Source organism: Labrus mixtus, chromosome 20, assembly GCF_963584025.1.
Source record: "Labrus mixtus chromosome 20, fLabMix1.1, whole genome shotgun sequence".
Taxonomy (NCBI): Eukaryota; Metazoa; Chordata; class Actinopteri; order Labriformes; family Labridae; genus Labrus; species Labrus mixtus.
This window is the reverse complement of record NC_083631.1, coordinates 17127402-17151421: the sequence shown is the minus strand read 5'-3', so window position 1 is coordinate 17151421 and position 24020 is coordinate 17127402. Positions and strand designations below refer to the sequence as shown.

At 42.2% G+C, this 24020-nt stretch overlaps 1 protein-coding gene across 1 annotated transcript in view; it reads right to left on the bottom strand.

The window, feature by feature from the left end:
- Nucleotides 1-24020, bottom strand: part of doc2a (double C2-like domains, alpha) — a 50530-nt gene that overhangs the window by 6000 nt on the left and 20510 nt on the right. Inside the window, exons 6-8 of the mRNA XM_061026998.1 lie at nt 12043-12169; nt 11181-11240; nt 1435-1652 (exon numbers count right to left, since the gene is read on the bottom strand). Coding sequence (XP_060882981.1) covers nt 1435-1652; nt 11181-11240; nt 12043-12169 — 405 coding nt within the window. The remainder of the gene's footprint in view (nt 1-1434; nt 1653-11180; nt 11241-12042; nt 12170-24020) is intronic.

Sequence of the window (24020 nt, the reverse complement as noted above, 5' to 3'; positions counted from 1 at the left end):
CATTAAACCAAAAGGAATGATTTTAATTAGCTAATGAGCTTCAGTAAGTGGCAAAGTTCTCCAGAGATACAGATTTTTAATTAGAAACTGCTTTATTTCTGTGTGCTCAGACGTACAAGCGGTTAGGTTCCCATGTACTGAGGCTATAGTCCTACAAGCGGGCGGCCCGGGTTAAAGTCCGGCATGTGGCTCCCTTCCTTCGTGTCATTCCCCGCTCTCTCTCTCTCTCTCTCTCTCTCTCTCCCTGGTTCCTACTCTGTCCAAATAAAGGCAAAAAGCCCAAAAATGTATCTTGAAACAGCTTTATTAAGTTTTTCACTTTTACCTCAGAGCCTGCTATTCAAAAGAGGTACTGACCTGGTTCACCACATGTATATTTTCAGAATGTAAGCAGTGACACTGCAGGGAAATATGTTGATTTATTTAAAAAAAAACCTGGTAAACCTCTAAATTCACTTGGCTTCTTGTTCTGACTCAGACTCAGTTTGTATTCTGACAGCATGCAACAAAGTTTTCTTGAGAGTCGGAGAAAACAAAAGAAAAGCGAAAGCCTTAAATCTTCGACTTAGCGCCTCAGTGTTTCCTCCTGACAGAGCTCAGCTATGACTACTCCCCTCGCTCGGTTTCCTTCTCCTCACTGATTATCCTTCCTGCTGGCAAACATATGGTGCCCCTTTTACAACAACAGCATCACTGATTAGCAAAGTTAATAAGATGGCAAAACTCCAGCTTTTCTTATTTTCTTGTCAGTCCTTCAGTCCAGTGTTAAGAGGTCCTTCTCAGGGATCAGGTCTGGCTCCATGTTTAGGACCGAGTGAGACCAGTACCCAAAAAAAAAATCTGTGTTTCAACATGACGTTACTTTCTTTGCCAAAACAATTATTCTGAAGCAATATTAATTCAGTGAATCCAACTGCAAGATAAAAAAATGTGTTGTTAAATTGTAATTGTTATCTTGGTTTTATTTTGGCTGCAGTGCAGATATTTCCGCTTCTACCATGGTTTGGTAAACATGGTAATTAGTATTAGGAAAAGGTTTTCACTCAATGTTCAGGGACATTTTAAAAGGTGTTCAGATCATATCTGCCATCAGTGTACAAAAATGTTGATGTTTCTTCAATAAATAATACGTTTCAGTGGCCTGGTGGTTAGTTTGTGCTCCCCATGTACGAAGGCAATAGTCAAGAGTAGGCAGCCTAGGTTAGAATACCTCCTGTAGCTCCTGTCCCTTATCCCATGTTAACAATGTGTTTGTAAATTCGAGCTTAATTTGCAGTTAGAGTTTATTTCAGCGGACCTCAGAAGACCTGTTGTGACGGTCTGCCTGCCTGCCCAATGGAGGGAGAGTGATTAAATCAAACCCCAGTGAGACGGTGTGGCACCATAACCGCCTTGATATCTGAACTCTTTCTATCCGTACAGACGTCTTCTTACATTTTGACGTAGGGGTCGGAAAATCCGTTGACATCCATGGCGGCTAAGTGGGCGCAGCGCTTCACTCCTACACAGAGCCCTCCACTGCGACGGCCTTCACCTTCTCCTCCTCCTCCTCTTCCCTCCACGTCTTCATCCTCCTTCTGAGGAGGCAGAAACTGCAGGGAGAGAAGAAGACGACCTCTTTCTTCCAGGCTGTGTAGCTGCTCGTTCTCCCACTGCAGACAACATACAATCAGATCACATGAGTTTAGTCAGATTTGCGAGATCAGACAGATTAGTCTGGGCATGGAATGAGTTTTGGAGGATGAAATTCAGTTGGTTCGATGAGTTTGTCACATCAGCTAGATGGGATTAGTTGAATCAAGTTGATTTCGATGGATTGCTTAAATAAGTGTTTCATTTTAGATGGACTGTTTAAAGTGGTTAAATTCAGTGTAAGTTTGGTTGGCTCTTTCTATTTTAGCATCATAAGTTGGAACAGTTGAGATTAAACAGTTCAGTAGGTTAGTAAAGATGAAGTTCAGTTCAGGTGAAGGGAAGTTTATTCAGACCATGATGGATTAGTGAAACCTCAACACACAGGCAAATAAAACACACACACACACACACACGCACACACACACACACACACACACACACGCACACACTCACAAATACACAAGGAAATTAAAAGAAGGAGAAAAGGTCGAAGAGTTGAGATAGATTTCATACACTTCATTTTTATTTAACTTGATTTTTTAGTTTTTTGTGATTAGTTGAGATTAGTTATTTCAGGTGGGGGAGTTTAATTAGATTGGTGTATAAGCGGATTAGTTTTGGAGGATTCGTAAAGTATCATGAGGCTTATCAGATCAGTGTCATGGAAGAGTTAAAGGAAATTAGTTTAGTTGGTGAATGTGATGCGATCCATTTCATCTGATTAGTTTGTCAAGTTACCCAGAGGATTAAGTGTCTTGACTTCAGCCATCACTATGTCATGAACTCCTCGTGTCTTGTTTTATAATGCTGTTTAAAAGTTAAAATAATTTACTAATCTGGTTAAACTAAAACCAAACGATGACCTCCAAAGCCTCAAAGCACAAATAAGAAAATGCCTTACTTTTTTTTTTATATCAGAGGCTTTGTGTCCATTTGGCATCCACTCTGATGATATTTCTGATGTTTGGGTCTTTCTAGTCCTGTTTTGAACTCAGTGTTTGCCTCTGGCATTTCAGCAGTTTTTTCGCTCGAAGCAACACAAAGTGAAAATATTGCAAAATTTCACATCTAGTCATCAGTGTCACTCCCACAGGAGAAGACTTCGCGGACATCAAACCACGTTCTGCTTTTTTCCACAGAGGATTCACACTGCCAGCAGGTTCGACTCTCTGCTTTTGAATCTCCCCCTCTCCGGATATTTCAGTATTTTTTCTCTCTCCTCGTGGGTGTAGCTAGGCTATTTTATTTGAGAAGGTCATCTGTTGTCTGTTACCAAACCGGATTTTTCAAGATTTCTTCCCTCTATAAAAATAACCACAGATCATGACTACCTCTAAAAGAGGGTCTTCATTCTGTCTTTCACACAATTTGTAACAATAAAGATGACAGTCGTTTGTTGATAAAGAAACCAGATGAAGAAGAAGATGAAAGATGAAACCTTCAATGTTATTGATGACAACATGGGAAAAAAAATGGAAGCAAAAAAGGCAAGGACTAGAAAAAGAGGTCAAATGGGTACTACCATTTGATTTATGCAACATGTAGAGTTTAAAAGTGTGACGATGAAAGGCATGACGTATAGTGTCAGCCGTGACTGGATAATGTAGGTGTTACATGTGCGTTTGGCTGTCTGAATAATAAAGCAGCTGATGGGAGACGAGTCTTTTGAGTGCAGCTTTAATTGCTTTCGTACTGAAGAGAGAAAGAGATCCTGATCAGCTCTGAGATGTAGCAGAGTAGAAGATGAAAGACTCAATGAAAGTACTTCTTATTGACACATACCTCAAACAATGCTACAGTCCACCACTAGTCAAAAAGACTCACAGCACCACAATTGATGGTGTTCATTAAAATCCCCCCGACCCCTCCCCCAACAGGTCTTTGATTTGATCTCTGGTTTTCACCCAGCTGAGGGTGAGAAGATCAATACTTTTATCCTTCTTCTTTGTCTCCCCCTCTCTCCCCTCCTGTGGTTAGCTGTCCTGTCTATTAGCCTCTCTGCTCGCACTAACCCACCCTTCATTACAGGCAGGCCATCAGAGCTCCCGCCAACTCTCCCTTTTATCAACTCATCTCGCTTCACAGTTTGAGTGATCATTAATACTTCCAAAAAGACCAAAAGATTGGGTTTGATCCAAACAAAAAGTGAAAATGCTATTCAAGCCTGTTGTATTCAGTGCTGGCTGCAAATTCAGTTGGCTGAAACCCACCATCCTTCATAATAAAGCTGCAGCTAAGAAAATAGGGGGGGAAAAAATCAGAAAAAAGATTGATTGGATCTAGCAGGAGTCCACAAGGCCTGGAAGGATTTATCTAATGCCCACCTCCAATCTGTGGGGGCGGCACTCTGTAGATGAACCCTGCACTGGATGAGATTCCAGCTCAGCAACATTTCCAAAGTCAACCTCTCTGGCTGAAAATAAGCCATCAGTGCAGCCCCCGATCCGCTCAAATACACACTTTAATAAACATGTCAGGCTGCGGGATCGTGGCCCAGGTGAGCAACTGACAGACAGCTTCCCCATCAAAGTGATAGGTCCATCATGGTGTTGGGCCCGAGTCCCAAAGTTCATCCAGAGCTCTTAATGCTTTAACTGACAGCTGAGGTCACCGGAAGGCTATTCAATATTTTGATGTTGTGCAGAAGACCGAGAGAAGATGGCAAACTGCTTCATTTAAAGCCTTCAATGCTTAACTTAAAAAAAAGATCTCTGATGGATGTTTGAAGTAAAGTTTGTTATTTATTTGTTAGTTATTTTCCCTTTCTTTTAACTTGATGTCTTTTCTGTATTTCTATACATTGTCATTGGTATTGTACAACATCAAGAGCACTTTAACCTGAGACTAAGTGTGAGGTTAAAACCCAGTAGTTATCAAAAACACCAAATGACCTCATTCATGAACAGAATTTCCATATTAAGAGCAACAAGTCCAAAGTCAAGACAAATCCCATGCCATTCCAATGCCCAAACTTTCCCCTCACCTGGACTCATAACACCTCAGAGATCACTAAGAAGGCACAGCAGCGACTGCCCTTCCTAAGACTGCTCAGACGGAACAACCTGAGTGAGAAGCTGCTGGTGACCCTCTACCGCTCCTCCACTGAGAGCCTGCTGGTCTACCAACAGTGTGGTACGCCAGCTACACTGAAGCAGACGGGAGGGGGCTTCAGAGAGTTATAGGCACCGCACAGACGATCATCGGCTGTACTCTCCCCTCCCTGAAGGACATTTACAACTCCGCTGCCTCACACACCGACTGTCATCTGTTCGACCTCTTGCCCTCTGGCAGGCCCTACATGTCCATCAGAACACAGACAGACAGATTTAAGGCAAGTTTCTTATCCAGAGCCATAACCCCACTGAACTCAAACATGCACTGACCCTCCAGCCCTCATCACATACACACCCTCCTCTCCTATTCCCCTAGTTTTCCTTGTACAATAATCAATAGTGCAAAATAATTCCTCACTGTGAAATACATACATGATGTTTTACATTAACATTTATACACTTTTTTCCTGGCTTCTTTTTACAGGGTGGCCTGTTTACTGCAGTACTGTATGTAACTTTGGCAGCGGCTTCTAACCCTCTGCTTGTAAACAAACGCATGGTCTCTAAGAGGTGTAGGCGTAACAGCGCTGCGGTGTGTCTTAGGACAGTGCAGTTATGCTCAAAAACCTTGGGTGGACACTAAAGGGCACCAAAACAAATACCTACACAATGTTGCTTTTAGGTCTACATCAACTACTTAAAGAAAACTCTTCAGACAAGACCAACACGTCCCAGGACTAAAATCAACACTGACAATCCCTTAGATAAGACTTACAAGGCCAAAGTTAGAACCTAAATCAAGCACACCGTCTAACTTGCAAAGAAACATTTATTGGCAATGTTTAAGAACTAGACCTTCACTAGGCAGTTTGATGAACCAGGCAGGACATTCTTAAGTGACTACAAGCCAGCAACCAATCAGCATCATGATGTGAGACCTGAGTCGGTAAGTTAATTAATAAACAACAAACATCAGCTTCCCCACTAAGAGCACACATACCAAAAAGTTGCATTAAGCTTTGAGGTTGAGGTTTTTCTAAATAAATTGTCAATTCATGTCTGGCCTGTATGTTTTTAATGGACACATTATCCTCCTACCTGTCATCTGAAATATCTGTGCAAAGTGTTTATTTTATTTTAAATCCTAAATAAAGTCCAAAAAGTTCCAATGTATTGTATAATATTATACCTTATATATGACATTCCATTAGAGGACGACGGTACATGACCGGTGATGGTGCAGCTATATAATCCAAGATTTACTGGCTTGAGATGCTGCTGTTTGAGTTTTAAGTGTTTACTGGGCGGACAGCTACTCTCAGATCAGCCTAAAGACTGACAGGGAGCCATTAGATAAAACCCCTGTTTGTCACAACAGCAAGATCAATTGGCTGACAACACTGGAGGGGTTTCACAAACACCTTCCCTGCCTTTCTCTTTGTAAAGACACCTGTATGACAAAGGTAGATGGCTAATGAGCTCAGTACAGGTTAAAAAAAACAAAACAAAGCTTGACAAACCACCAAGAAGCTTAGCAGGGACTGCATCACAGCACACACCACAGGAATGTAAACAAATCTTTTAAAGGGGCTAATTGGACCCTGAAGTCTTATTTTCTCAGAATAAACTGGTCAAAACGTCACCATAAATAGACGCTAGGGAAAGCACACAGCAAGTGATGGAGGCTGCTTTAAAGATCCTAGTGGGGGAATGTCGCCATAGAAACACTTTTTTAAGGAAACAGAAAAAAGTATAAACACACCAAACCTTTACAAGACAGCAGACTCGGAAATAAATAAATAAAGGGACGCGCTGTCAGGTTTGCGTCAGAGTACAACACAGAGAACATGGCAGCTACTTTACTGACTTTGTGGCTTATTTTGAATCGTTTTAGTCAGATGCAGCCAGAATACTCCTCCATAATAAAGGCTGTCACTGTGTGTACCCGCGTGCTCGGGCTCGTGCTCGTGCATGACCTGTACCGTGCCGAAGCACACCAGCTGTATAGCTTAACCATGCTAGGAAAACAACCAGCAGCTAGACAACGATGTCATGCACGTGAGGTCTGATAGCCTACAGGACAAAACAATCACTGATTCATTATGCACACTCGCCACCAACTGGACTGGGAGTGGGAGGTCTACTACAGGTGCTTTACATTAGGTTAATGACATTGCTGTGTGAGAATTAGAAAAGCCTGGTGGACACCCGGTGATTCTAATCCGTCAAAATGACAGACAGATTTTTCCGTCATTGTTAAAAAAATTGAGTTGTACATTTGTCAATGGACCTGACAGGCTAACAACACAACATCTTATCCATTGTTTAGGCCTGAAGAGGTGAACATGAAGGTGTCGGGTCGAGGTGAAACTGTGCAGTTCGGCCCCCCAGAAGTCTTGAAGAGAGATGAAGTGTCATACAGAAAAAAGGGAATCAGTTTAAATTCACAGCAATTTAATTAACTGGAAATGAACCCACTTAGAGAGCACATAATAAGGGCTCATTCAGATAATAGGTTTCACTCCACACTAGTGCTGTTGTCTGCCCACATGTAGTGAAGGAAGACTTAACTGATGAACTCCTTGTGAGGATAACAGGGACTAAAAGATAGAGACAGAATTGTATTTGTTTCTTTACATAAAGTCTGGTTTGTTCCAATTCTACTGAACGTTTATCCCACATTTCTCTGTGGATCGAAATCAATGACTCTAAAATTGTTTCAGTATTTAGGAAATGCTTGTACCGTCTTTATTAGAGAAAGACATAACAAAGAGATGTTTATGTGGATATTAATCGGATGTCTGTGTGCATTATGTTGCCTTCAAGGTAAAATCTTTTTGCTGTTGCTACCACAAAATATATTAATTATATTTATGGCTCTGGTCAGGTAGTGACTGAAGACTGCATGTATAACAGGTACACCATGCCAGATCAGAACCTGAGTACATATCACAGTAAGACAATTTCTGCCAGACATTAATTTATCAGGATATATCCTGAAACTTTTCACGAGGTAATAAAAGTTTGTAATGTTGTAATCAAGCAGCAACCTCTGGTGTTAAAAAATGAAGCCAATGTGGAAGTGCAAAATCCTGCAGTTCCTTCGAGTGCCCACTTGAGGCTGGCTGCAGAAGCACCGGAAGTCACATACCGGACACACCAAGACGAAAAAAGTGATTTTTATAGCAGAAATTAACATGTTTACAGCCTGGTTCGAAAAATTAAATTGGTCTAATTAGCTCATGTCTCAATCAGCACACACTGTACGGATTGAATTTTTAAATAACGCGCCCGTTTAGATTTGATGAATGATAAGCATTATTCACAATAAGGCGCGTAGCTGACCTGATTGACAGGTGGGCGCGATGTAGCGATTTGTCAAGAGGCTTAAAACCTGCCTCATCTCCAGCTCTCAGCCTGTTGTAAGGTTGAATGGAAGTTAGGTTCAGACAGCATTCACAGCATGGCGATAGCTGTCGGAGGAACTCCAAAGACCCCTGCAGTAACAGATGGGTGACGCCACTCAGGCTTCCTCTATTAAGATTGACAGTCTATGGTTGTAATAGCCAAAAAATGTAATGGAAAAAACCCAAGAGAATTTATTTTTATTTCAATTTTTTGGGCTTTCAGGCTTTTATTGAGGGGTTATGACAGTGGATAGAGTAAATCCAGGGGGAGAGAGAGAGAGAGTGAGGAATGACATGTTGCAAAGCGCCAAGAGTCAGAGTGGAACCTGGGCAGCTTAAGATCCATAGCCTCTGTACAAGGGACACGCTAACTAACCATTATAGCATAACACTGACACTGACTTATTTCTTTTTTTACTGGGGTGGCAGCAATATGCTTCTGTAGTAACTCACTGTAAAGGATCCTTAAGCTGAGCTGCAGATTCAGCTGACTAATTAAGTACTGGAGAAACACAACACACTGCAAATTAGGGATTTCTCATGTAACAAAACAACTTATTTCTTTTAAACTTTTGTTCATTGAGTTTGGACATTTTTTCCCCCCTTTTCAAATTTAAATCTCATTATCAGTTAAACAGACACCATAATCAGCGGTCTTAAAATATTCTTATCGCTGAAGATACGGGTCTTCATCTTTTTGTTTCTTGATGTAAAAATATATTAACTTTATTTTTCAGAAGCTCTAAGATCTCCACAAGTCTGTGAGTTTTTAATGAGCTGTTGCTACATGACTGGATTTTTATTTCGTATATACTGACAGTGTGCACAGCAGGAGAGCAGAGTTTCCACTCAGAATCTTCACTTATCTCCAAACTACTCAGGACAGACCTAAGTCCTAAACCATTTTCTCTTCTCTTCAAACCATCTTTGTAGGTTTAAACTCCTCAGGGCAAGTCATCATCAGTCACTTTATCTTCACTCATCACACTCTCTGACTCTCCTCCTCCTCCAGCTGCCACCTCCTGCTCTGATGTGTCTTCTCTCTTATTCATTCTGACAACTTTCTGGTACAGATTTGTGCTCTCAGACCCTGCTCTCACTTTTCCTACAGTGACTTTCTTCTATCTGAGAGAGCTCCAGCCGGCAGATTTATTCTCAGTGTTCTAGTCTCACACTTTAAGGGGGAATTAAAAACGGACAATAACTCACCAGAAGAATATCAAACCTGTCACGTTTTTAGACTAAGTAAAATTGAATTAACACATCAACAACAAAGCCAACGTAATCTCATGGATTAGTCTGTTCAAAAGTCAAATCTTCATCTGGACTTCTTTTTATCTAAAAATGTATGAATCCACATGTGGTGCTCTTGTGAGACTTTGTAGCAGTGGAACAGTTTCTTAAAGGCTGATCCAAAATACAATACAGTGTGTGTGTGTGTGTGTGTGTGTGTTTGTGGTAATGAGAGAAGATGTCACCCAGCTTTTCAAGGTTTCTCAATTACAGAGATGAAGATATATGAGGCTGCGATATACACACCCATTTAGGAGATACCTCTTGTTGTTTCGTACCAACCACATCTGGATTACAGAAACAGCATTAAGTCTGTTGAGTGACATTGCAGGGCCTGTCCCTTGATTTCCACGGTCCCTCACTGAATTATTTCACCGTCATGGAGAGTGAACGGGGATAATCACATTACCATCCTCTGCGCCCGAGAAAAATCTAATTAATGACCCTCCCCGGTTACACTTCAGCCGCAGGGAGCGAGGTATACAGAGGCTCAGCATGGCCACCTCACAGCCGGAAATACTGGTTTAAACTTGATCCAGGTCCTGGTGTGACGGGGGTCGATAACAGGGGTCCAGTAGGTTGATGTCACACTGTGTGAGATGTGGCTAATGACACTGCTTTTAATTAAGTGTATACTTGTTACTGAGCACTGAGCAGTGATGGTATTCAGATCTCTGTAACTAGAAAAAGTCCTACATACTAACACCTACAAACTAGCACAAAACATCATCATTTATTATGTAATCAGACAAGACATTTCATCTAAAAATAATAAATGAAGTGCACAGTTACAGGAAGCTGCCATATTCCATGCCATTAGTCATACTTGAGCCTCTCTTGGTACAGAAACCCACAGTGATTAAAACTTTGTTCAATGTGATTGGATTCAATTTCAATCCTCAAAGAGAACAATGGATCGCAATGGATGTGTTAAAATAAAGTGTAATGAAATAACCAATAGTATAAATGACCCATAATAACCTGTTCTGCAACTAAACTTAGCATAGCTCATTGTGTCTTAGCCTCGTCCATAAGATTGTTTCAGTGTTAAGTTTATCTCGTAAAACAATTTCAGGAAGTTATAACAAGGCTCTCTGTGTACATGTTATCTTTGGAAACAAAAGTCAGCATGAAATGTTCCAAGATCAAACAGGTACGATGACTTCTATCAAGTTTATTTCAAGTCTCATCCCTGGATTTAATATCTGTTCATTATTAAAGCAGCTATAATAAAGATATGTAAGATTTTTACTCATTTAAATCATAAGATGAACTTACTGTATCATCAGACATTAAGGAAACATGCTATGTTGAAGTGCTGGTTTCACTGACAACAATGCAGCAGCCAGTATGTTCTCCTATGTTAAGACTCTGGTGCTGAATGGTTTGTTTTTGTTTTGAACAGAGAAGTAGGCGGATGCTCCTCGCCCCTCAGTCAAACGTAAACTAGAAAAACTATTAAAGATGCTTTGAAAAATGGAGTGATTAGAGTGTGGAAAGGTTCCGAGACCTTGCAGAGCTGAAGCAGAGCTGAAGCAGAGCTGAAGTGTTCGCGACATTGAAACCTGCTTTCGCATTGACTCTAGGGAGGAGGTTGCAGGGGGGAGGGGGGTACCCATTACTAGGTGTCAGAGATACATATTGTCCTTTAACATCAATGTTTGTTTGCTTTGATGATGAGAAGGAAACCTGTAGATTATGGTAACTGGTGTCACCACATCAGAATGACCAATAGAAAAAGTTATAGAAAACTCAGCGACCAGAACTTCTTCATGGACGGATGATCTCTTACCTCTCTTAAGTAGCAGGAGATCCCTCGCAGGGCTTCACCCATGGCAGTCGGAGAGGGGAGCTACGTAAGGAAGAGATACAGTGAACTGAAAAACAGGGCACACGTGAAGACTTCTTGTATTTGTCCACTGATCCTAGGTGAACTATCCATAAGCTTGTACTGTGTGTGTTAGAGTTTGGTAGACACAGATTAAAATACACAAAGACAATTGTTTGTCTTAAACCATTCTCCCTGACAGGAGGACCAATTGCAAAGCTTCTACATACAATGTTCCAGTGTGAGCAGAATAAGCATTATTAAACCTGTGATTTGTTTTCCTTCATACAACAAAACGCTGATTAACACAATTTACTGCACACGTTGTTGTGTTTTGCTGTAGTAAGTTGGAAAATGTGTAATGTGGACAATATTACTGACTCTGCTTGCCCACTGCAAATGACCAATTGACTTAGGGTCATGTCTGCCCTGCTCTGCACTGAGGAATGTTCAGTGAGAGGAAGCTGGACAAAATCACAGTTGAGGCTCGAGCAGCGAGAAAATCATAATTAAATATACAATTTACAAGGCTGTATTGTTAACTGTCAAAATTGTCATTATCCGAGTTCATCAAGTTACACACACAGCTGTTTAGTTTAGCATGCACCGGTGCTGCAGCTTGGTTGGCTGTCTTGACGTGATGTCTTCATTCTGAATCATGCATGCCCTATCACCACACTGTGAGCATGGTTCACATCGCAAGCAGTATCCCAGCATACATCATGAATTTATATTTTATTTTTTACCCTGTCAGTTCAGTTTCAGTGGACACACATCTTCAGTCTGTGTGTGTGTGTGTGTGTGTGTGTGTGTGTGTGTGTAATACCGGGGGAGGATGTTCCAGGCAGGTGTGAAAATGTTTAGTCTGGTCAGGTTTGACTCTTTTCAAGGGCACTCTCGACTCTCCAATCAACTCATTGTGAGTCAACTTGTCTTCATCACACACAGTCAACCTACAGAGAGAGGAAACGAGGAGGAGGAGAGAGGACACAAGGGAGGAAATGAGAAAGGGAAAAAAGTGAGAATGCAGATGAACAACAGACCAAAAAGCAGGGGAGGACAAAATATAGGAAAGACATTTTTTTTAAAAAGAGAGCGAGAACTAAGGCAATTTAGATTTTTCACAAATACAGTTGATTCTTTGGGACATTGATTCTCATTATGTATAAGCAGGTCCAGATGTATGTTTTCGTGGCTGTGGTCAACCTGAAAGACATGTTAAATCAACAAGAAAACAACAGGGAAGAGTAAACGCACATTCAAAACACAAAAGAGACATTTCTAAAAAATCAGATTAAAGAGGGAAGCAGCTTGGATTGGTTTGAAGAGGAAGTGTAGAGTCAATATCAGCGCTGCAGTTCACCAGAGACAGACTCATTAAAACATTGAAAACACCGCCAGCAGCTGTGGATTAAAGCACAAACAGCATATTAGATGTGGAGGTAAACAATGTGGAAACACTGAAGGGGAAAGTTCCACAGACAGAGAGAACAGAAAACCGTCTGGCACACAGAGGGCTGAGTATGTGCTGTGTATATTTTGAAAACATTACATCACTGAAATGATATTCATAAAGCTGAGAACGAAGATGCCAGGCAGACTGACTGACCGACCTCTGGAATCGATTCAAATGTATTTTTATTATTTATGAAATGAATCAAAATGAGATTTGCAGCCAAATCAGGCAAATTTGTCCAAAGGTCGGCAGCCTGCTGAGCTGCACTCCAACACTTCTCCATCTCGACAGAATAATATATCAAACCAACGCTTTGAGCAGAATAGGAGAATAAACTCTTCAGTATGTAGCAAACGTGTTTGTTTTGACTTGTGTTCTTATTTGGTAAAATAACCAATGAGAAAACGATTTCCTGCATTGATGGCAGCCCGAAGTGTACCCAAGATCGCATGATATGTTTGACTAACAAAAGGTAGAAGAAGAAGCATTCAAATTGTTAACTCAAGTTTAAGTACCCAGACCACACTGTGACAATACTCAAATTAAAGTCTTTCATTAAGATCTTACCAACAAAATTAGAATATTCACAGGAGTATGTGGGGGGGGAAAAATAGTATGTATATGTTTAATTTAAGTAGAAATAAAAAAGCATCACAAGACATCAACAATATAGGAATGTGTACTAAAAAAGCACTAATAAAGAAAATATTGAATGTTATTAAAACATCTAAAGAATATGCCTTGAAGACTTCTGAAATAAATTATTCCTGAATCCTGAAAGTTTAATCAACAAAAGCTTTGAACGTTGCAGTAAAATGGCCTCCTTCATTGCTTAATTGCAGTATGTGTTGTTTTTGAAATAACATTAGCACCGTGTTCATGTTTAGGAAGCATTTTATGGCTGTTGATGTTATAGGTTGCGATTATTTTAACTACTTTATAATTTGATGGCTGTTTTAATCCATTGCACAAGAAGGGGAAACATTTCCTCATCACCTAATGGAGAAGTAAATCATTCAGTTTCATTTCAAATCAAAGAGCAACGTTTGGGGCTATTTAAATGAGGCAGATGGAAGCTCGAGTCTGACCATGTCCAAATTCAAGACCTTGAGAAGCTGTGAATGTAACCGGTATAGAGATAATATAAAAAAAACATTACTGTTTATTGACTTGTGACTGCAAAAACTTGTCTACAAAATGGTCGTGCAACATTCTATGGTTGCCATGGTTCCCCTTAAAGTGCATCATTCATATCAGATCATCATTTCAACTCAAACAAACTCTCAGACAGCCACAGAAAGTTGTTCTCAAGTTGAAATCAGCGATTTCCTCTGAAAATCACGCTCAAACTGCAGATTTTTTCCACCCTAAGAAGGACCAAAGATTTTCTTAAACTGACACGAGCCAAACATCCAACTTGTGTCATGGAAAATGTAAGATTTTCACTTTTTGACTCTCTGCTGTTTACTGTACAGTTTAAACTGTCTGAACTAGACTGCACCAGGTTTCTTTTCATCCATTTATTGGAATATATTTAAAATAAATCTTTGAATACTTCAATAATATTTGAAATCTTTTCACATATTCAATAAATGGTTCATTAAAGAAAATAAAATCCCATCAAACACAGCCATGAATGAAATGTAGCCATGAATAAAATGTGTGTTATAGATATTTGTTACAGTTTATAATTCCCAGCAGATATGTGTCATTAGATAAGTGTCAGTAAAAGATTAAATACTATTGAGTGGACAATTCACTTCATTCGTTTCTTCTGGGGGATTTACTGTTCAGAAATAAAAAGATTATATAACAAACATCAGGTGAAAACAGGAGCTCAGTACTGACATGTTTCAGACTCATCAGTCTCACTCGTCTTTACAGTCTTTTTTTTCTCATTTTAAACTGTAATAGAATTGTTTCATACATTGGAGGATTTTAGTAATTATGGGACTGTCTGTTTGTGTGTGCAGATTACTTTTTAAAATCTTTGTCATGTTTATGGATCAATTTGTGTGTCCATTGTAAAAACACAAATATGTACAAAATGGCCGAAATACTCACTGGTTGCTATGGTTACCCTCAAAGTGCATCATTTATATCAGATCATTTAAACATAAACAAAAAACCTGAAAGAGTCACAAGAAGTATTTCACAAGTTTCACAGTAAAAAACATTTATAAATTAAATAATTAATTGAGGTAATTTTCATCCTGACGAGAACTAAAGACTCAGAGATTTAAGAGATCAACTTTACAAATGTTCATCATGAAAAATGTGAGATTTAAATGTTTTAATGATCTGATATGATGTATATAGTCAGAACTTTACTTTAAGGCCTGTGTCCACAGACAGCACTTTTTGATCCACGACCTAGATAGCTTCGTGTGCTTAGTATTTGCTTTAATTCAACGAAATATCACCCAAAAATAAAGAACACAAGTAAAGGAGTCATGTCCTGGCATTAGCAGCAGCTCTACAGCTGGAAATAGTACCTGTTGTTTTACTGTATTTCTGAAGTGTTGTTCTGTGTCTGTGTTGTTACAGCGTGTTGTGCCCGTTCACCTGAAGGACCATGACTACTGTAAGACAGTGAGAGTCTCATCACGCCTGGCCGAGAGAAAGCCTCGAGCTTTCACTCGATGTTCGTGTGGCAGGAACGACCTGGTAAGACATTTGATTTTCATGTTTTGACAAAATAATTTCCAACTTTCTCAAGTGTTAAAGTCAACTGCTATAAAATTAAGAACATTAAAAATTGCTCAATGATCTCCTGTTTAGCAGTGTTGCATAAATGTGCTCAATATGGACAGTTCAATGAGTGTTATCTTGTCTTTAAACTTGTCGACTAGTCTGAATATAAATTAGCATTAGATCGGCTGCAACCCTAGCACAGGCACAAATGAAGTCACTTTAAACTATTCTTCTCTGAACGTCTGACAGACATCATAACACTTAAATCTCCTTGAAACCAAATAGTTTCTGCATGCAGTTTAAATTTCCTCCTGAGATTGTAAAAGTATGCTTCTGTGAACTCAACTGGAGCCTGACATGTTTTCGTTTGTTGGTGTTCTTTCAGGACTCAAACCACCACCACGCAGCTCCTGCTGCTGAACCGTCCAGGAAGAGGAAGCGGACCTCCGTGGCCCCTCCTTCCACTTCTCCTGCTCCTCAGCACCCTGCCAACGATGCTGACTCTCCTGCTCTGGTCCTCAGGCCCCGGGCCACAATTCCACCTGACCAGCTACCAACGGTCTCCTCTGTGCTCCCCGGTCCCCAGCCCTCCATCGCTCCTCTGCTCGAAGACGGCCCAGCTATGATCCACCAGCTTTCAGTGCCACAGTACCAGTCGCTCTATCACTCTGTGGTAGACGACATGCTGCGGTACAAGAACGGCCGTCTTCGCCCTTACAGCAAAACTCTTGGACTTCTCATGAAGCAGAAGCTGTGGGAGCGACTGGATCGCCCGATGTTCACAGAAACTGTACACGAGACAGGACTCGTTCATGTGAACATCTCATACGGGGTTGGAGTCAATCCTCCCCTGTATGATGTGGACGTATCTGGGGAACCGGAGCCTGGAGCACCACTGAGAAAAAGAGTAAAGAACTGATACGATAGTCTTTACCTTAGTTGATCAGTTAGGATCTGTAAATATTAGAAATAATTTAGATTTAAGAATAGAATTTTAGATTTACCGGTAAGTACAAGTTTAGATTTAAATGTAATAGTTAGTTAGAACATGTTAGTGAAAGAACTCAAACGACATCAAGTGCCTGGATAAAATACTTTATGCAAACAACCTCAAGTACCTGAACCGTCCTCCACCTTCAGCCTCTTTAAAAGTCCTGCCTCAACCAGCCGTCTCAACATCGAACCTGCCTCCATCCTTAAAAAAACCATCTGCGACCTCCAACATGTGCCAGCAGCTTTTACCATCTATATGCTGCAAAAGAAAAAGTATCTTTTGACCTCCAGCTCAAGCCTCTGAACCCGACCATCAGCCTCTGCCTCCACCTGCTCCAAATTCAAGACAAGAGCCTCAAGCTCTCAAGCCTCTGTCATCTACCTGCAGCTGCCTCCACCTGCAGATTATGACTCCTGCCTCGACCAAAACAACCACCAGTCTAAACATTCAGACTGCCTCCATCCTAAAGAAGAACATCTGTAACCTCCAACATGTGCCAGCAGCTTTTACCACCAAGATGCTGCACATGGAAAGAACATCTTTCGACCTCCAACTCAAGCCTCTGAATAAGCCTCTACCAGACATAACAATCTGCTTTCTCCACCTGCAGCCTCTACCAGACATAACAAGCTGCTTTCTCAATCTGCAGCCTCTACCAGACATAACAAGCTGCTTCCTCCACCTGCAGCCTCTACCAGACAAAACAAGCTGCTTTCTCCACCTGCAGCCTCTACCAGACAAAACAAGCTGCTTCCTCCACCTGCAGCCTCTGCCAGACATTACAAGCTGCTTTGTCCACCTGCAGCCTCTACCAGACATAACAAGCTGCTTTATCCACCTGCAGCCTCTACCAGACATAACAATCTGCTTCTCCACCTGCAGCCTCTACCAGACATAACAAGCTGCTTTAGCCACCTGCAGCCTCTACCAGACATAACAATCTGCTCTCTCCACCTGCAGCCTCTACCAAACATAACAATCTGCTTCCTCCACCTGCAGCCTCTACCAGACATAACAAGCTGCTTCCTCCACCTGCAGCTTCTACCAGACAAAACAAGCTGCTTTCTCCACCTGCAGCCTCTACCAGACAAAACAAGCTGCTTCCTCCACCTGCAGCCTCTGCCAGACATTACAAGCTGCTTTGTCCACCTGCAGCCTCTACCAGACATAACAAGCTGCTTTATCCACCTGCAGCCTCTACCAGACATAACAATCTGCTTCTCCACCTGCAGCCTCTACCAGACATAACAAGCTGCTTTAGCCACCTGCAGCCTCTACCAGACATAACAATCTGCTCTCTCCACCTGCAGCCTCTACCAAACATAACAATCTGCTTTCTCCACCTGCAGCCTCTACCAGACATAACAAGCTGCTTTCTCCACCTGCAGCCTCTACCAGACATAGGAAGCTGCTTCCTCCACCTGCAGCCTCTACCAGACATAACAAGCTGCTTCCTCCACCTGCAGCCTCTACCAGACATAACAAGCTGCTTTCTCCACCTGCAGCCTCTACCAGAAATAACAAGCTGCTTTAGCCACCTGCAGCCTCTACCAGACATAACAATCTGCTCTCTCCACCTGCAGCCTCTACCAAACATAACAATCTGCTTTCTCCACCTGCAGCCTCTACCAGACATAACAAGCTGCTTTCTCCACCTGCAGCCTCTACCAGACATAGGAAGCTGCTTCCTCCACCTGCAGCCTCTACCAGACATAACAAGCTGCTTCCTCCACCTGCAGCCTCTACCAGACATAACAAGCTGCTTTCTCCACCTGCAGCCTCTACCAGAAATAACCAGCTGCTTTCTCCACCTGCAGCCTCTACCAGACATAACAATCTGCTTTCTCCACCTGCAGCCTCTACCAGACATAACAAGCTGTTTTCTCCACCTGCAGCCTCTACCAGACATAACAAGCTGCTTTCTCCACCTGCAGCCTCTACCAGATCTTACAAGCTGCTTTCTCCATCTGCAGCCTCTACCAGACATAACACGCTGCTTTCTCCACCTGCAGCCTCTACCAGATCTTACAAGCTGCTTTCTCCATCTGCAGCCTCTACCACACATAACAAGCTGCTTTCTCCACCTGCAGCCTCTACCAGACATAACAATCTGCTTTCTCCACCTGCAGCCTCTACCAGACATTACAAGCTGCTTTCTCCACCTAAAGCCTCTACCAGAAATAACCAGCTGCTTTCTCCACCTGCAGCCTCTACCAGACATAACAATCTGTTTTCTCCAGCTGCAGCCTCTACCAGACATAACAAGCTGTTTTCTCCAGCTGCAGCCTCTACCACACATAACAAGCTGCTTTCTCCACCTGCAGCCTCTACCAGACATAACAATCTGCTTTCTCCACCTGCAGCCTCTACCAGACATTACAAGCTGCTTTCTCCACCTGCAGCCTCTACTAGACATAACAAGCTGCTTCCTCAACCTGGAGCCTCTACCAGACAAAACAAGCTGCTTTCTCCACCTGCAGCCTCTGCCAGACATAACAAGCTGCTTCCTCATCCTGGAGCATCTACCAGACAATAGAAGCTGCTTCCTCCACCTGCAGCCTCTACCAGAAATAACCAGCTGCTTTCTCCACCTGCAGCCTCTACCAGACATAACAATCTGCTTTCTCCACCTGCAGCCTCTACCAGACATAACAAGCTGTTTTCTCCACCTGCAGCCTCTACCAGACATAACAAGCTGCTTTCTCCACCTGCAGCCTCTACCAGACATAACAATCTGCTTCCTCCACCTGCAGCCTCTACCAGACATTACAAGCTGCATTCTCCACCTGCAGCCTCTACCAGAAATAACAATCTGTTTTCTCCAGCTGCAGCCTCTACCAGACATAACAAGCTGTTTTCTCCAGCTGCAGCCTCTACCAGACATAACAAACTGCTTTCTCCATCTGCAGCCTCTACCAGACATAACACGCTGCTTTCTCCACCTGCAGCCTCTACCAGATCTTACAAGCTGCTTTCTCCATCTGCAGCCTCTACCACACATAACAAGCTGCTTTCTCCACCTGCAGCCTCTACCAGACATAACAATCTGCTTTCTCCACCTGCAGCCTCTACCAGACATTACAAGCTGCTTTCTCCACCTAAAGCCTCTACCAGAAATAACAATCTGTTTTCTCCACCTGCAGCCTCTACCAGACATAACAAGCTGTTTTCTCCAGCTGCAGCCTCTACCAGACATAACAAACTGCTTTCTCCATCTGCAGCCTCTACCAGACATAACACGCTGCTTTCTCCACCTGCAGCCTCTACCAGATCTTACAAGCTGCTTTCTCCATCTGCAGCCTCTACCACACATAACAAGCTGCTTTCTCCACCTGCAGCCTCTACCAGACATAACAATCTGCTTTCTCCACCTGCAGCCTCTACCAGACATTACAAGCTGCTTTCTCCACCTAAAGCCTCTACCAGAAATAACAATCTGTTTTCTCCACCTGCAGCCTCTACCAGACATAACAATCTGTTTTCTCCAGCTGCAGCCTCTACCAGACATAACAAGCTGTTTTCTCCAGCTGCAGCCTCTACCAGACATAACAAACTGCTTTTTCCATCTGCAGCCTCTACCAGACATAACACGCTGCTTTCTCCACCTGCAGCCTCTACCAGATCTTACAAGCTGCTTTCTCCATCTGCAGCCTCTACCACACATAACAAGCTGCTTTCTCCACCTGCAGCCTCTACCAGACATAACAATCTGCTTTCTCCACCTGCAGCCTCTACCAGACATTACAAGCTGCTTTCTCCACCTGCAGCCTCTACTAGACATAACAAGCTGCTTCCTCAACCTGGAGCCTCTACCAGACAAAACAAGCTGCTTTCTCCACCTGCAGCCTCTGCCAGACATAACAAGCTGCTTCCTCATCCTGGAGCATCTACCAGACAATAGAAGCTGCTTCCTCCACCTGCAGCCTCTACCAGACATTACAAGCTGCTTTCTCCACCTGCAGCCTCTACCAGACATAACAAGCTGCTTTCTCCACCTGCAGCCTCTACCAGATCTTACAAGCTGCTTTCTCCACCTGCAGCCTCTACCAGACATAACAAGCTGCTTCCTGCACCTGCGGCCTCTACCAGACATACTGTAACAAGCTGCTTCCTCAACCTGGAGCCTCTACCAGACATAACAAGCTGCTTCCTCCACCTGCAGCCTCTACCAGACATAACAAGCTGCTTTCTCCACCTGCAGCCTCTATCAGACATAAGAAGCTGCTTCCTGTAGCCTCTCATCAGTGTGCTGATGCCTTCACCTTACATCTCTGTAAAGAAATCTTCAGCCACTGCCATGGACTGCAGCCACCACTAGAAACCAGTTCCAGGTTGCACCAGCTGAATGTGAGTTCAAACATAGTCCACTTTGAAATTAAGTTCTGACTTAAGATGTTAAGTTTACGCTCTACTAACATTTTAAGTGTTGCACCAGCTGAGATAGTACCAATGAAGGCATAAGTGATAACTTAAACCTCACAGCTAGTTCCTAGTAGATTCAAAGTCCTCCTTAAAACACTGTCGTCATGATGTCTGTTACTTTTCACACGGCCATTTAAAAACTGAATAGTTTCATATTAAATACAAAACAAAAGAGAATTCAGTTTACTGCTTGAACACTTGAACGAAATAAAGACTGTCAGAGTTTAAAACCTACAGTAAGTCACAAACCTTACATAACAGCCAAATACAAAATATGTGATTTTACTACAAAAAGGAGATTAATTCAATGTTTATATTGTATAGAAGCATTTTTCTTTAAGTAGATACACTGAATATTTGGCTTTTTCTCTATACTCCCCAGATAGTTTAAATAATCTTTATAACTCTGACTGTATGAAACAAACTCTTACTAGTCTTCCTCTCTCTCCCTGCCTCAGTGGCAGGTTTAGTTGTTTTTACCCTTTAATTATCAATATGTTAAGTCTGTAATGCGCCCTGTGATGCGTCTCGCAGTACATCGGAGCTTTTCTATCACAAACTGAAATGCTGATGTTTTGTGAGAACGTAATTTCACTGAAATGCCGGGTTGCTGAATATTAATTTAATGATAGGCCACAAAGACATATCGCTCTCTGACAGGTCGATGAAGAAAGAGAGAGAGAGAGAGAGAGAGAGAGAGAGAGAGAGTGAGAGAGATGCTTAAGGAAAAAAAGGGAAAAATTTTAGTTCACTTTCACTGTTTTTGGTGTTTTATGACGTTTTTTAATGTTATTATGATGGCCATCTTTGTGTAGTAAAAAACCCTTCTTCTCCAGAATAATCCTTCTGCTAATATTTATCAAAAACTGATGTGTCCTCTCAGCTAACCCCCCGCGTCCCGAAGCTCACTCACTGAGGGTCAGGGTTGACACAGACGACAGTGCTTCTTAAATGTACGAGGAAAACGTGTAGCAAGTTATAAGTCAAACTTTTTTTTTTATCAGAATGAACAATAGAAAAAAGTAGCCAGCTGTAATGACGTGAATAGTCGGCTGTCTGGCCGACAGCGAGCCCTTATGGAAAGCCCGAGTAATCCTTCTGTCATTTTCCATGTGCAAAGATAATTCCACCCGTCCAACAACAGAGTATTGTTAAATTACATGTTAGTGGAAGATTTCACCACTTGATATCACTGTTATTTTACACTAGCTGTAGATTAAGGTTTAACTCTTATTTGAAATATATTTTTGTTTCTGGACAATATTTTGATTCGTCTGGACATTACACTCTACTAGTTAAGATGAACCTTACGTCTCTGTGGTGCAACCAAACAATGACACAACTTAAGATAGAACCTAACAAGTTACAAGGGTGTGGTGTGGACTTTACTATGTAACTTAAGACAGAGCTTACAGTTATCTTAGCACTTAGCTGGTGCAACAGGCCACAGTAACCTTACTTTCATCTGCTCAGTATGAAAGGCAGCAGCCATCAATGCCTTTCACTCACGCCTCTGCAAGTAAACTGTAGCCACCTCCAACTGCAGTTTTTGGCTAACAGCTGTAGCTCAAGGCTCAAGGATATTGCTCATTCACCAATATCTTTAGATTTGTTTCACACGCACGCACGCACGCACGCACGCACGCACGCACACACACACACACACACACACACACACACACACACACACACACACACACACACACACACACAAAGAAGTTGAATTGGATCACAAGTAGAAGTGGAGAGACCTGGGGAAAGCCGAAATGAAATGATTGTGCACTGGATGCCATGTTAGAAATACTGAAGCAGTTCTGAAGTGGATTTAGGGCGGTTTCAAATTAAATTCAAACAGGCTGATTTAATTACATGATATTTGGTAGCGTCAGTAGTCAACACAAAACAGACACTATAAACAGATACATCAGATTTTATCACCACTTCAGGCAGTGCTGTAATCTGAAATGAGGCTACAGCTCGCTGAACACATCCCAGAAAAGAAAACTGGTGAATGTCAGAAAAAACTTGAAGTGAGTTTTGAGAACACATTTCTTCCTAAGAATGGTTGGTGAATGAGGCCCAATTTGAGGTTCTAGCTGCTGCCTCAACCTGCAGCCTTTGCAAAAACATACATTATCATCTTCCTCCACCTGCACACTCTTCAAGACAGCTGCTTCCAATGCCCTCAATTCAATCCTCTCCCAGAAACCAGCAGATGCCTCAACTTCAGTTCATGGTTGCAGATGCAAACCATGTCTCCAAGTTAAACCTATATGAAACATGAACAGCCAGTGCCTTAAACTTCAGTCTCTTAAAGAAAACAAGAGATGCTGACTCCACCTGCCACTAATACAAACAACCTCCAGTTTCTGATGGCACCTGCAGCCTCCGTCAGTAACCGTAAGATACTGCTTCTGCCTGTGCAATATGAAAGACAGCAGCGTCCAATGTCTCCAACTCTAGCCCTCGTCAGTGATTTGAGTCAACCTCCACCTACAATTATTGGCTGAAAGCTACAGTCCACGCCCCCTTTTCGATCTCTGTAAAATCAAAGCAACTCCTTAAACTGAAGCCTCTGACAGCAACAATCAGCTTAGCAACTCCCTGCAAAGTGTGGCTGACAGCAAAAGCAAAGTAACCCAAAGCACCACCTTCAACATGAGCAAACACGCTGCACCACTGCCTCCACCTCCTGCCTCTGAGAAACACCAGCAATTGCTGCTTACTTGCTCTACCTGCAGTCACTGCAAACAACTGTCAGCTGCTGACTGCACCTGCTGCCTCTTACAGAAACTGTACCTCCACCATTGCAACAACAAAGACAGCTGCTTCAAATGCCTCCAACTCAAACCATCTCCAACTGCAGGTTATGGACAAAGGCTGCAGCCAATTTATCAAACTCGACCTCTGTGAAAAAAACAAACAGCACCGCCTCCAACTGCAGTCTCTACTACCACGGTGAGCTCCTGTCTTTGTCTCTAATACCGGCCAACAATCTGAAGTTGCCTCCACATTAAGCCCCTTCCAAAAAAACATCTTCTACCTCCACCTGTGGAATATAAAGGACACCTGCCTCTCATTAGCATCCAATGCCTCCACCTGCAGCCTTTAGCAGCAAACTGAGCTGATGACTGAAACCATCAGCCTCAAACTCTAGTATGACAAAAGGACAACCTCTGCTTAACACCAGCTGCCACTCCCATCAACTGCAACCTCTACCATGCGTGAGCAGCTGCTG